Consider the following 14,108-nt stretch of genomic DNA (forward strand, 5'->3'; position numbering starts at 1 on the left):
TGCCTCGGCGGGCCTCGTCTCGCCCGTGGCCTCTGCAGGCCGAGTCCCGCGGCCCCAGGACCCTGGAGAGGGGAGTGACAGTAGACAGTCCCCAGGCGCCGGGGGCATCCCAATTCAATCCTGAAGGAGCCACCGGGTCTGGGCCTGGGACGGGTGGACGGACGTGGCTCCCCCGGGACCCAGAGGGGGCGCTGGACACCGGGGCAAGCGAGCTGTGCACGAGCATCCATCCTTGTCGATCCATGCCTCTGCTGAGGATGCGTCGAAGCCGTCGCTGGGACCGCGGCGCCTTTCTTCCTCCGGCGCTGGAGGATGGGCTCCGGGCGCACGGAGCAGGGGCCGGGAGGGAGCGGAACCTCCGCCTCGGCTCCGGAGTCCCCGCAGCCGTTTAGCTGCTCCCGCCCTTCTGCCTGCGGCTGTAGGAGCTCCCGAGTCCCTACCTTTTCTGGGGAGGGGTTTGAGGAAGAAGCCGGGGTGGGGGTGTCGGAGAAGGACGGCGAGATATCGGATGGAAGGACAGTGGGAGGCACCCAGATAAACAGAACAGGGACTGTAGAAGGAGGAAGAGACGGAAATGGAGAGAGAAGGACCGAAAGGCGACAGGGGAGGGAGAGAGTGACAGAGGCGGCGAGAAAGGAGGAGAGAGGGAGGGAGGGAGGGAGGGTGGGAAGGAGGGAGGAGGGAAAGGGGAGGGAACCTGGAGAGAGGGAAGAGAGCAGGCGTTGGAGCCGGGCGGGCGTGGGGCGAGGCCAGCGTGCAGGCGGGAGCCAGTGTGCAGAGCAGCGGCCGGGTCCTGCTCCCGCCTCGGAGCCCCTGGCCCGGGGGAGGGGGAGAGGCCGCCAGCCCGGTCTATGTCTTTTTCTGACTCCAGTGCAACCTTCCTGCTGAATGAGGTAAACGCGGGGGCCCCGACCCCAGTGGGTAGCAGGAGAGCCCCACTCCCAGCTAGGAAGAGGGCCTGCACTAGGGGGAGACTGCAGGGATGGTGGGGAGGGAGGAAGGGCCAGTAGGTGAGGCTAAGGGTAGAAGGAGCGAGCAGGAAAGGAGGGATCCGCCAGGGCCAGAGCTGGCAGCTTCTAACCACTGGGACTGGGATGGGATGGGAGGACTGCCTGGGGAGCCAGAAAAGGGGCTAGATATGAGGATGGGGGCGGGGGGTGGGGTGCCTCTGCTGCAAGCTCCCCTGGTGCCCCTCCCTGGGTTCCCTGGAGCAGCCAGCAGCTAGAATGCTAGAGGCTTTGGCTTTGTCCAGATCTTAAAGACTGCTGGGGAGGACTTCCAAGGGGCCCTAGAGCCTGCCTCAGTTTCCCCATTCAGTGTTCAGGGATTGGGATCTGCCCAGCTTCCTGGTGTGCTTATAGGAGAAACTAGAATGTATTCTAGAGGCTCCCAAGAATTCCAACTCCCAAACCTGGTTGTTCGGGCTCTCCCACCCCCATGTCCTGCTTCCATGCCTGGGTACCTGCCTGCTGCCAGCCTAAGGACTCTCAAAGAAAGAGGACAGAAGAAATCCGCTCCTTGAATACTTTTTCCCCCTCACCTCAGCTCGCTCTCGCGCGCAGGCTCGCTCGCTCTCGCTCGCTCGCTCTCTCTCTCTCTCTCTCTCTCTCTCTCTCTCTCTCTCTCTGTGCTCAGCCAGGGAAAAGAAAAGGGGTTAGGGACCACATGGATAGGGACAGGCATATGTCTTGTTACAGGACAGGAGTCACCAGGCTGGCATGAGAACTAGAGCAGGCAGGTGTCGGTGAGGTATGAACTGGAAGGGGGCAGTGAGTAGCAAATCAGAGATAAGGGAACAGGGAGAGAGGCTCTGAAGCTCCCCGTAGGACCCAGGGGATTGGACACAGGTATGAGGAACGTGAACACATCTCCTGGGGGTGGTTGGCATGGCAATTCATGCTTCTTTGTGGGCAGACTTAGACACCATTGTCCCAGATGAGGATGGAGACAACAAGGTGTGGGAGGAAGGAGGGAGGTTGATGGTAGATCCACTGTTACCTACGGTCCCGAGGACACTCTGGTGGTGGGGAGAGTCCCAAAAGGAGAGGCTAGGAGAGTACACTCAGGGCTGGGGAGAGAAGCGGATGCCCGAGAAGCTGTCTTCTTCATCGGAGTCATCTCCCAGGAGAGAGCGCCTTGAGGGTCTTACTCTTTTACATTTCATGCCTCCCTTTGCCCCTCTGGAAGGACAAAAAGGATTGAAGAGACAGAATAAAAGAGGAGATAAATACCAAGGAACTGGGAGAGGGCACAAAGTGAGAAGACAGTGTCTGGGAAGAATCCAACAGAAAACCAGCTCCCAAATGGTGCTGGACTCAGGAGAAGGACCTGGGAAAGCAGACTGCCCCCCTCCCCCCAACAGGGAGCCATGGGGGCTCTAACAAAGTTGTTTGCCAAATTCAGCAGGAGGAAGATGCTGGGCAGGGCTGGACTGCACCACTTACAGGGTGTGGACAGACTAAAGCAGACTAAAGATGTCTTAGATGAGGCTCCTTCTCTTTTTCTTGCTAAGGGAACGTGAACAAGTGACATAGTGAGAAGCCAGTTGGGGCTTCTTTTTTTGGGGGGGGGTCTTCCTCTCTCGCGAAGGCACAATGCTTCCTATCATGGGTCTCATCAAACCCTGTCAGAGTTCTGGTTTTCTAATTCCCCTGGAGCCCAGGAAGGTGAAGGCGTGAGCAGATTTCTGATTCACCCCCCTGGGTGTGAGACAGTGGAAAAGGAGAAGGACTGAGCTTCTGAAGCTTTCTAGTAATCTTCCCTGGCACATCCCTGGGGGTGAGGATGGGGTGGAGAAGAGTAGGTAGGCAATCAAAATTCAAGGGGATAATTTTGTTCAGGAGATGAAAAAAAAAAAAAAACAGGAAGGAACTCAAATGGGTGGAACTTTGAGGAAGTTTCCTCAAGATAAGGACTGCTGCTCAGTCTCTAACCTCAAATCTTAGTGCCCTTTTGAAGGCGACTGACTGGTTAAGTGGCTCCAAGCCGGATACTGGCCATCCCACCCCACCTCCATCCTCTTGCCAAGGAGGGGATCTGGCCTCACACTAGTGACTCTGAAGGGGGAAACGTGCCCCGGACCCCACCTTCCGCCCCAGCCCCAGCCATCCCCTTACCTCTGCTCTCAGGTTTCTTCCCTCTCCCTTTAGGCTCGCCTAAAACAGCCCCTCCCTACCCCAGTTCCCACGGATGCCTTGGCAACGCCCCGCACAGCCCTTGGCAGGGAAGTGAGGAAGGGAACCCCCATCCTGGCCAGACGAGGATGAGATCTGCCCGCGCAACAGGTGTGGGGCGGCGGGACCCCAAACCTCCCCCTTCGCACCGCTTGGGCATCGAGGCCCTTTGCTGCCAAAGTCCCAACACGGAGAGGGCCGAGCGCCTGGGGTGGGGAAAGGCTACTTTCTTGGCCACGGCCTGGGGTCGCTAAGCCCATTCCTTCCCGGTGCCACTGCTGGGCTTGCTTTTGGAGTCTCCCGGGCCGCCAGGGCCCAGACACGCCGCCCTCTCACCTGCCGCCCCTCCCCCGCCCGCCGCCCGCCCCCGCCCCGCCTCCTCCGTCTCCCTCCGTCTCCCCAGGCTCCTGCCTCCCCACTTCCTCCCTCTGCCTCTCCTCCTCCCTTCTCCGCTTCCCACCGCCCGGTAGCCGGCGCTCTCTCCTTTCTCGCCGGGGTCTCGGCTCCCCTGCCGTCTCAGCGCAGCCTCCCCTCCCCCTCCCCCGCCCCAGCCCTTTGTTTCCCGGCGGAGTATTTCCTGGGTTGCCGAGCGTCTCCGTCTCCGCATCTCTCCTCGCCCCGCCTCCTGCAAGGCTGGATCCGCCCCGCCCGCAGTCTCTCCTCCCCTTCCTCCCCGCCGCCCCTCTGCCCCGCAAGTGCTAGGGGACCCACCTTCTGGCCAGCTCCCGCGGGCAACCCTCTGCCCGCCGGCTCTCGGGCTCCCCCGTGGCCGGCGCCCCCCGCCGCCACCCCCGCCCGCTCCCAGGGAGGGGGGGTCAGGTGGGCGGGCACTATTGTTGTAGGAGCCGGCGCCAGATTCCTCGGCGGCGCTCGGGGTGGGATCGGCAGGGTTTGGGGGGGTGGGGTGGGGGGAAGCGGTGATTTGAGCTCGGAGCAGCTGGTCTTCGCGGCTCGCTCCCTCCTGCGTGCTCCCGCTCTCCTCCGCCGCCGCCCGCAGGGCTGCGGGGCTCGGTGGCATCTCCCGGGCGCGGCCCGCTGTCCTCACCCCTGCCTCCGGGCCGCTCCCGCCCCCGGCGCCGCTCCTTCCCCCCCAATCCGGACTCCCCCATGTATGACGACTCCTACGTGCCCGGGTTTGAGGACTCGGAGGCGGTGAGTGCCTACGGGGAGGGTGGGGGTGGGGAAGTTGGGGTGACACCTTCTCTCTCTTGGACCCTTCCCCCAGTTCAGGACTTTGGAAAAAAAAAAAAAACCCGCTTCTGTGGCGGGGCAGGGCGTGGTGGGGGCGCTCCAGGAAAGTGGGGAGATGGGTTTTCATGCCAGAGGCTCCCAGTGCTCCAGTCCTAGAGCAAGGGGCGTCGGGTGTGTGCAGAGAGGGGCTAGTTGGGGTGGGGGGAGCTCGGAGCAGGTGGCTCCACAGCCCAGGATAGAAGGGTAGAGGGAGGAGGGGCTGGAGGCAGAGGGCCCAGAGGCTTTAGAGAGGCCTCACTGCAATGTCTGGAGTTCCCAAGGGGTGATTTGTGGGGTCTGAACATAACAGCCACAGGAGAAACTGGGGCTCTTGCAGAGGGGGACCATCCAGACCTCCTGTGCCTCAAGTAAAGGACAAATTAGGGAGCCTCTAGGACAGCAGAGAATCCGACACCAGCCTCTTCAGACAGGAGGATCCTGAAACTTGAGGACTCCATTGTCCCCCTGCGCTGTCCATCCCTGAGCGTGGCCTTATCTCCTCACCCTGCCTCACGCCCAGCTTCTCGCCCAGGCTGAAAACTGGGCAGCCAGCACATGAGTGGGCCAGCTGACCGAGCCCCATCCATTCCACTCCTCCTGCTGAGGCAGCCTCAAAGCATTGGGTGGCTCAGCATGGAGGGCCTGGAGGGGAGGCCAGAGATGCTGAGGGCCTGGGGATAGAGAGGAAGCTCTTTGCTCAGAGAACCAGGCAACTGATAAATATTTAATTCTCCTCTTTGCTTTTATCTCCTGACCCGCTGAGACAAATCAGCTCATTAGGCAGTGATTCCCGGAGCTCAGAGAGCAGGGACAGTGCCTGGAAAGATGGGGCACGGGAGGGCAGCCGCATCTCAGTGCCTTCCCTCAAACACCCTACCAGAGGCGCCCTTATGAGAGCAGCTAGATGGCGTGGAAGGGGTCCCTCACAGTTGTGGAGGCTAGCTCATTCCAGGCTCACAAGGGGCCTGTTATGAGTCTTCTCCCATCTCTCCCACGGCCAAGCCCAGGGTAGGTGAGTTCTAGGGCTCAGAATAGACAGCTATCAATCCTTTTCCGGGACTGGGCTCCTGCTGGGCCCAGTTCCTATAGGGCCTCTGGGGCTAATTGCGTTGTGGCTAGAGCAGATGAATTTCAAGGCTCTGGTGGATACCTCTTTCTGACAGTTGAAGGGACAGATGGCATGGCCCAGGGTGCCAAGGTGAGCTTGAGAATGCACCTTTGTGTGGGGCTGGAGGGCCCTAGAAGGTTCTTGCCTTCCCGAGTTGGCTAGCACTGCTGCAAGGTGAAGACTGACATGTAGGTGGAGTTGGGGGCAGCCCGCTCCCCCGCCGGCACTGGCGCAGGCTTCTCATCCCTCCCTGGCTCCTGGGTTACCCTCCCCCACTCCTCTTTCTCCTGCCTGGCTTCTTGCTCTCCCTGAGGCCCCCTCTGAAGCAGTAGGAGGGAAATCAGGCTCTAAATAAATCCAACGGCTCATCTCCCTCCTCTCCTTCCCCCGTGCCAGGCAAGAGTGGAGCTGCAGCCTGCCCACACACTCCCCAGGCGAGGGGGGCACCACCAGGGCACCGTGCCAACTCCTGGCAGCTTCAAAGTACCAAGCCTCTGGCTGTTTTGGCATCACAGGGGGTGGGGGAGGCAAGACCCCAGAGTACCCTTGGCAGGGCAACCCCGGCCTCCCTGAGTGATACTGGAGCATGAGCGATGGGTGAGCCCCAGGGACTTGGGAGTAATGGAGAGGGGGGTTCCCTTCTGAGCACACGACCCGTCAGACATTTAGGAAGAGATCCTGTCTGTCCCCTTCCGAGGGTGAGAGGCCAGGTAACCCAGGTGCCCCAGGCAGGGACACGAAGATGACTAAACTGCACTGAGAGCCTAGAGAACAGCGAATACAGGCCAGACTCCTCTCCCAGTGCACGTGTAGGCATCTAGGAAGAAGCCTGTCACAGCGAGTGGTCGTCCTGCCTCGCCTCCTGCTCCAGGCCAGTTGGCTGGCCCCTGTCCACTGCAGACAGCCCTTTCCCACAGAAGCGTCTGCTGTGCCCAGGGCTCCTGGAAGGCGGTCCCCCGCTCCCCTGACAGTGCAGCAGCGTTTCTCCCCGGGGCTCAGCTGCTCTTTATTCTGCTGCCAAGCCAGCCTTCCTTAGTTCTCAAGAGCCATGGGGAACAGTCTCTGTAAGATGAAGGCTGGACCCCCTGTGCTTGCTCTCTGCAGGCCTTGCGTCTGCCTCAGACATTGTCTTTAGCTTGCGCTCTGGGATCTGGCTGACCGCAGGCTGACCAGCCCGCTTGCCCGTGGTGGGTGGGGCCTGGGCAGGTGTGTGCGTTTGTCTTTCCCCTCTGCTGCCTTCTGTAGGTGGTCGTGCACAGTGGGCTTGCAGGAATGTTCCTCCGCCTGAAAACATTCCTACTAGACGCACGCACGTGTGCATTCCCACGCAGACGCCAGCTAGGCTCCTGCCTTAGCTCTGCCACTTGCACCTCAGAATTGATGAACTGATGGAGATATAATTCCGAGTTCCCGTTGTGGCTCAGCGGGTTACGAACCCAACTAGCATCCACAGGATCCCTGGCCCGGCTCAGTGGGTTAAGGATCTGGCATTGCTACAACCTGTGGGATCATGGGTTGCAGAGGTGGCTTGGATCTGGCAGGGCTGTGGCTGTGGCATAGACCAGCAGCTGTAGCTCTGATCTGACCCCTAGCCCGGGAACTTCCATACACCAAAGCTGCGGCCATTTAAAAGAAAAAAGAAGTGCAAGTAGAATTCTGCGCATAAAGAGGGGGAAAAAAAAAAAAAAGACCCTTTTCCTCAGACTGAGGAAGACATTCAGACACCCTGACTTCTGTCCTCCTGCCCTAAGATCCAGCTTCCCTTGTTCAGTTGTCTGTCTCCCTCAGGGCCTTGAAGGTGAGCTCTGCATCCCTCCAAATGCACCCTCATTGTCCAGAGGCCCTGCAGGACTCAAGACACTCTCCTGGCTTAGCTTTCCAGAGATCCCACCCCACCCCACTCCACCCCACCCCACCGCCCCACAGCCCCAGGGCTGCTCCTGACTGGTTGCCTGGTACCCATGCTGCCTTCCTCCAGGGCTAATATCCCTCTGGGGGCAGGGGTGGGGCTGTGTAGGCCCGAGGGCCCGGCGGTAGGCGTGGCCGGCTTTGCCTGGGCCCAGGGAGCTAGCTGTGTGTTGCCTTCTCAGTCTGTCTTGTTTGCTGCCCACACCTGGCCAGGTTGTCCCAGCAGGTGTGAAAGGAAAGGAAGTGGGGGTGGGGAGTGTAGAGGGGAGGTACCTTTCAGGAGTTGGAAGTGCTGTGTCCTCCTCTTCACCCTGGAAGGGTAGGTCCTGGGGGGAGATGCGCTCTTTGGGGGTGGCCTGGCACTCAGGACCAGTGCCATGCCAACCGGTGTCTCTTGACTGTTCCCAGCTGGCTGTACTCCTGCCAAGCATTTTAAGTAATTAATTTATTTATTTTACGGCCGCAGGTGCGGCATATGGAGGTTCCCAGGCTAGGGGTCAAATCGGAGCTGCAGCTGCTGGCCTACCCCACAGCCACAGCAACGCCAGATCCCAGCCACTCCGTGCCCTAGACCTCAGCTTGTGGGCCTTCTCTGAGAAACGGGAGGAACTGGCGAGGCCAGCCACCCCCGTGGAGCTGGAGAGGCTGGGGACAGTGGAGGCCCTACTGTAGGGGCCGGAGGTGCCTCTGTACCCCTCACACCTGAGCCCAGGGGTCACAGCCTCTCCCCGTCGCCAGGGTTCAGCCGACTCCTACACCAGCCGCCCGTCTCTGGACTCGGACGTCTCCCTGGAGGAGGACCGGGAGAGTGCCCGGCGTGAAGTAGAGAGCCAGGCTCAGCAGCAGCTTGAAAGGGCCAAGGTATCACCTTGCTGGGTGCGGGCAGGCCAGGCCGGGCTCGGGGGAGACTTGTGCTAGGTCCTAAGTCTCGAGGGGTCAATGGGCAGGATGTGTAATGGGTGGACTCATGGGGCACTGAGACTGGGAGGGGTCCTCCGGGGCGCCCCTCATTTGCCCCGACGATCAAATTCTCCAGCACAAACCCGTGGCCTTTGCTGTGAGGACCAATGTCAGCTACTGTGGCGTCCTGGACGAGGAGTGCCCCGTCCAGGGCTCTGGAGTCAACTTTGAGGCCAAAGATTTTCTGCACATTAAAGAGGTGACCAACCCCTTCTCCAAATAGAAGGCACCTAATTTCTCTCTGCTCTTGCCCTGGCTCCCAGGCCTCTTGCTTTAGTCCCCATTGATCAACAAGTCCCCAAATTCCTCAGCCCTTATCCTTAACAACCCCCCACCCGACCCCCATATACCCCTCATAGCAGAGGCCTAAACCCCAGGGTCTCTCCTGAAGACCTGGCTTAGGCCTCAGTCTCTGCATCTGTAAATACGAGCAGTTAAATGAGGTGCCCCTTAGGTTCCGTGTGACAGCTGTGATGTCTCACGCCAAGATCTTGGGGGTCTCAAATCTGGCTGCCCTTCCCTCTGGCACCTTCTCCTGCCCTCCTCCCCATGGGCCCGCCTTTCTCAGAACAGCTCGGGGAATGGGAACCTCCCTGGCTCCTTCATGCTGAAGAGCCAGGACTGAGACCTGGGCCGCTGCCTCTCACTGCCCCTTCCGCCCCCCACCCCCACCCCCAGAAGTACAGCAACGACTGGTGGATCGGGCGGCTAGTGAAAGAGGGCGGGGACATCGCCTTCATCCCCAGCCCCCAGCGCCTCGAGAGCATCCGGCTCAAGCAGGAGCAGAAGGCCAGGTGAGAGCAGGGCTGTGACTCAATCAACCCCCCCACCCCACCCCCGGCCAGGGGTGTGCATGTTCCTCTCCAGTCCGCAGCACCACACGGGCACACGTATCCCCCCACAAATGCACACACTCAGACCTAGTGTCTGCTTTCACACCACACAGGTGCAAAGGCACACACACACACACAAAAGCTCACGTGTCACATGCACGTCCGGCACTGGCTAAAACATAAGGACAGTAATACGTGGGGTAGACGCACAAAGACCCCTACTGACCTCCCTTTCTGCTCTCAGGAGATCTGGGAACCCCTCCAGCCTGAGTGACATTGGCAACCGACGCTCCCCTCCTCCATCTCTAGGTAGCCTCCCCTCTACCCGCCTGTCTTGGGTAGGTGGGCAACTCAGACACAGGGGAAGGGAGATTCGCCCAGGTGAACAGTGTGGGGAGAGGTCGGAGCTGGGAGAAGGTCAGGGTCTCCCCTGGGAACGGGAATACTGTGCCCCCAGGGCCTTTCCCCCTTCACCAACTTTAATCTTTTATTTCCTTTTCCAAAAAGCCAAGCAGAAGCAAAAGCAGGTGAGTCAAGGAAGGGACCTGGGCTTGGGGGGCTCATGGCTTCTGGCTGTGGGGACAGGTTCCTGGGCAGTCATTGTTGGAGGGGCCTGAGGACAGAGGGGAGGGGGCCCAGGACTTCTGAGTCTGTCCCACCCCGGTCAGGCGAAGGGCAGACTGCACAGCCATGACCTTGCCTGACCTCAGGTCAATTCTGCAGGCGGAACATGTCCCCCCATATGATGTGGTGCCCTCCATGCGGCCAGTGGTGCTGGTGGGACCCTCTCTGAAAGGTTATGAGGTGAGAGGAGGTCCCCGACCCCAGAGTCACCTCTACCAAGGCTGCCACTGGAAGGGCTGAGGGACAGTGGGAGGGCATACTTCCCCCCTGCTCATCCCCCAGAGCCTGTGTGTGGAGCGGGTGGGCTCCACGGCCCTGCCTGGAGATGCTGCCCCTCTCCAAAAAGGGCCTCCGTTCAGTTCCATGCCTTTCCCCTCCGTCCTCCCGCCCAGGTCACAGACATGATGCAGAAGGCTCTCTTCGACTTTCTCAAACACAGGTTTGATGGCAGGTAAGCCGCCTCTGCCTGGGGAGGCATGAGAACCAGAGAGAAGCCATTGCCTTCTTCCAGATGCCTGTAGCATGGTCTTCTCTAAAGTCAGAGTTGGTGGGACCTGGGTAAGGTTTGAAATTTAGAGGCGGCCTGTGCTCCTCTCCCCGAACCCCAGGATCTCCATCACCCGAGTCACAGCGGACCTCTCGCTGGCAAAGCGATCTGTGCTCAACAATCCCGGCAAGAGGACCATCATTGAGCGGTCCTCTGCCCGCTCCAGCATTGGTGAGAAGTCCCCATCCTCTGCTTCTCCGTCCACCTGAGCCTTAGTGAGACCCCTCCTCCTACCGGTCTCTTCCCCGGCGACGTGCTTGGGGTTCCTGCCCAGGCCCCTTTGGGGTTCTTTTCCTGCCCCAGGGTTGGCAAGAACCACCCCCTCCCCGTCTCCTCAGTTCCCTGTCCCTCTGCCTGCCCAGGCCTTGGTGAACATCCTTCCCCTCCAGTGCCTTTCCTTTCCCCATTTGGGAGCCCCCCAAAGCCCCGCTGGAGTAAGAAGTGGGTGGAGCCACTGGTGAGCTTCGCCGCTCGCGGGCTCCCTCCCCAGCTGAAGTGCAGAGTGAGATCGAGCGCATCTTCGAGCTGGCCAAGTCCCTGCAGCTGGTCGTGTTGGATGCGGACACCATCAACCACCCAGCACAGCTGGCCAAGACCTCACTGGCCCCCATCATCGTCTTTGTCAAAGTTTCCTCACCGAAGGTAAGTGGGCAGCGGTGGTGGAGGAGGGGAGAACGCGGTAGAGCTCTGCCCGCTCCCGGCCCAAGCGCTCCTGAATTCCCTTTGCGTGCTGCCCCTGCGCAGATTTCTGAGTCATCCTCGCCTGCTCCTCGTGCCGTATGACACGTCAGGCACATGCCCCATTCTCTAGCCCCAGCTCTGCCCTTTTCCCCCAGGTTCTCCAGCGTCTCATCCGCTCCCGGGGGAAGTCACAGATGAAGCACCTGACTGTACAGATGATGGCGTATGACAAGCTGGTTCAGTGCCCGCCAGTGAGTGGCTGGGGCAGCTTCTCCTGTGCCCACTCCCCCCCCCTGCTTTTCCAGGGCTGGGGGAATGGCGGAGATGGGGGGGGGGTGCTGCTGCTGCTGCTGCTGCTGCTGAGAAGCCAACATTCCCCCTTTTCCCTTCCCTCCAGGAGTCATTTGATGTGATTCTGGATGAGAACCAGCTGGAGGATGCCTGTGAGCACCTGGCCGAGTACCTGGAGGTTTACTGGAGGGCCACCCACCACCCAGCCCCCGGCCCTGGACTTCTGGGCCCTCCCAGTGCCATACCTGGACTTCAGGTAACTGTTCCCAGTGGGCACAGACGCTTGGGTGAGGCCAGCCCAAGCAGCGCCCCCTCCCTGCCCAGAGTGTCATCCTTGGCCTCCAGTTGGAAGGCCGAAGGACAGGAGAGCAGAGGTAGGGCCTGTGGGTGAAGGCACTTCCTGATGAGAGCGGGGATAGCGGTGTGATGGGTAACCGCGGGGGGCTGCTTTTTCTAGGACTCAAAAGAAACCCACTCTCCAAACCCTTCTCCTGGTCTGTCTTGAAGGCAGAGCCTGAACTGGGCAGGAGTCAAAAGTTTTCCGAGCCTGAAATGGAAGAACATTCCATTATACTTCTGCTTCCTTGCACTGTTCTGTACCCAGGACCAAGAGTTGAGGGGGAAGAACCCTCACCCTTCTAGACGTGGGAAGGGAGGCCGAGGCGAGGGCCACATCGCCTCACTTAGAGCGGTTGTGTTGCCCCCAGAACCAGCAGCTGCTTGGGGAGCGTGGCGAGGAGCACTCACCCCTGGAGCGGGACAGCCTGATGCCCTCGGATGAGGCCAGCGAGAGCTCCCGTCAAGCCTGGACAGGATCTTCGCAGCGCAGCTCCCGCCACCTGGAGGAGGACTATGCAGACGCCTACCAGGACCTGTACCAGCCTCACCGCCAACACACCTCGGGGTTGCCTAGTGCTAACGGGCATGACCCCCAAGACCGGCTCCTGGCCCAGGACTCGGAGCACAAACACAATGACCGGAACTGGCAGCGCAACCGGCCCTGGCCCAAGGATAGCTACTGACAGCCTTCTGCTGCTCTACCCTGCAGGCGTGGGCACAGCCAGCTGGGGCGCCCACTCCAGGCAGTTGGAGTTAGACTGGCATTAGGCTGGCACTAGGCTCAGCCCCCGAAACCCCCTGCCCAGCCCCAGCTCCAGGGCTGCCCGCAGTCCTGAGGTTCGGGGGGCAGCAGGGAGCTCCCGTCACCTCCTGGGCACAGTGACTCCCCTAGGCTCCCATTCCAGGTACTAGCTGTTGTGCTGCACCCCCGGCACCTTCTCCTCCTGCACAAGAAACTGCCTCACTGGGCAGTGCCCTCAGGCCAGGATCCCCTTAGCAGGGGCCTTCCCACCAGACTCAGGGAAGGGATGCCCCCTCAAAGTGACAAGGGCGTGGAGGTGTGGTCAGCATGGCATGAGGGAGAAACAAGGTCCCGGAGCAGGTACGATCCTCACAGCCGAGGGACTCAGGGGTTGTGTTTTGGGGTCTGAGAGCCTCCACTCACCTCACTGCCACACAAGAGAAATGAGACAATCAAAGCCCAACAGGGTGGCACTCCCATCCATCCGCTGGGGCGGGGCATCCACACACAAGGCTGGGGCGCGGGCAGGCTAGGCTGGGGCCAAGGCCTCACAGGGAAGGGCTCTGCTCCCCTGCCTGGGAGCTTAACATCTGAAAGGACCAGGGACCAGGAACACGGTGCAGCCCAAGGGCAGCTGGGAGCCCGCCTGGATGGGGGTTTGGGAAGGGAGGGCGAGTGTCGCAGAGAGCGTATGGATAGCGTCGGGGCCTCCTTGCCCCCCTCATTCTTTTGCTCTTGCATCCTGTCATTTCTGTTCCTGGCCCTCATGCCTCCTGGGGGCTGTGGGCCTCAGACTTTATTCCCTGATTCATAGCTGCTGCTTGTTAAGTTGGGGTTATGGGGGGCAGGGGGGAGAGGACCCAGAGGACAGCCCCCAGAGGCCCTGCCTCCCCGGCGACCCCTGCCTTCGGCTCTAGTGTGTGACCTACAGAGCATGCTCCACGAGACCCTGCCCCACCTCACTGTCATCACTAATAAACACCATGCACAGTCCCTCGGCTCCTGTTGTCTGCTGGCTCCAGGAGCTAAGTTCTCACTGCACGGAGGCGGTAACGGGGTCTCCTGGCCTCCTTCCCCTGGCGGAGCGGGAAAGGGAGCGGTTGGAGCTGGGGGAGGCAGCCCTTCACCAGCCCCTCATGCCGGGGCCTGAAGGGAAACTTTCAGCAGCAACACAGAAGGGACTTGTCTTGGGGGGTGGAGAAGAGGCTTAGTCACAGCTTTACGCTGTTTCTGCCTCAGGCCAGAAAGGTCCTCAGGTAGTTGCAGCTTGAACTCCATGTATTTGCCCAGCTCTTGTAGGGGAAGGAAGAGCATGGCCTTGCAGCCCTCTAGCCCTGTCCCCACAACCTAAAGCCAGCCAGGCCCAGCTCAGCACTTCCTAGTACCTCCATACCTGTCTCTGCACCCTCCTGTGAGCAGTGGGCTCAGCGATTAGGGAGCCCCAAGCAAAGGGACTGAAGACTGGTGACAAGCACACCACACCGGGGAGGGAAGAAGCATCGTGATCCTGGCTGTCAGTGGCTTTTCCATCTCCCCTCAAGTGCCTGCTACAGACAGTCAGGCTCCTGGATGGTCTGGGCCGAGGTTCTTCTCTGGATGTGGCCGTCTTGCATCTCCCAAGTCAACCTACTGCGCCCAGTGCTGTCCTCCTGCTGTATCAGGGAGGACCTGG

General features: G+C 60.5%; 1 protein-coding gene across 2 annotated transcripts; it reads left to right on the forward strand.

Annotated features, from left to right (window-relative positions):
• The first annotated feature begins 737 nt into the window (after positions 1-737).
• On the forward strand, positions 738-13,429 carry CACNB3 (calcium voltage-gated channel auxiliary subunit beta 3). 2 transcript variants are annotated; one of them, XM_047786499.1, is made up of 13 exons: positions 738-893; positions 8,158-8,280; positions 8,456-8,578; positions 9,058-9,173; positions 9,457-9,521; positions 9,720-9,739; positions 9,936-10,016; positions 10,229-10,287; positions 10,445-10,554; positions 10,874-11,025; positions 11,220-11,315; positions 11,462-11,611; positions 12,063-13,429. In XM_047786499.1, the coding sequence occupies exons 1-13, from the start codon at positions 852-854 to the stop codon at positions 12,375-12,377; spliced, it is 1,452 nt and encodes a 483-aa protein (XP_047642455.1). In that variant the 5' UTR covers positions 738-851; the 3' UTR covers positions 12,378-13,429. The 2 variants fall into 2 exon arrangements, with proteins under 2 accessions (XP_047642455.1, XP_047642454.1); XM_047786498.1 differs by lacking the exon at positions 738-893 and adding an exon at positions 3,648-4,325.
• The last annotated feature ends 679 nt before the right edge of the window (positions 13,430-14,108 follow it).

The sequence above is a fragment of the Phacochoerus africanus genome, chromosome 7 (assembly GCF_016906955.1).
Source record: "Phacochoerus africanus isolate WHEZ1 chromosome 7, ROS_Pafr_v1, whole genome shotgun sequence".
NCBI classification, from domain to species: Eukaryota; Metazoa; Chordata; class Mammalia; order Artiodactyla; family Suidae; genus Phacochoerus; species Phacochoerus africanus.

Coding starts and splice junctions, on each gene's coding strand:
- CACNB3 (XM_047786498.1), top strand. CDS start 4,281: ATGTATGACGACTCCTACGTGCCCGGGTTTGAGGACTCGGAGGCG. Junction 8,579..9,057: donor ATTTTCTGCACATTAAAGAG/GTGACCAACCCC, acceptor CCCCACCCCCAG/AAGTACAGCAACGACTGGTG. Junction 11,026..11,219: donor TCAAAGTTTCCTCACCGAAG/GTAAGTGGGCAG, acceptor CTTTTCCCCCAG/GTTCTCCAGCGTCTCATCCG.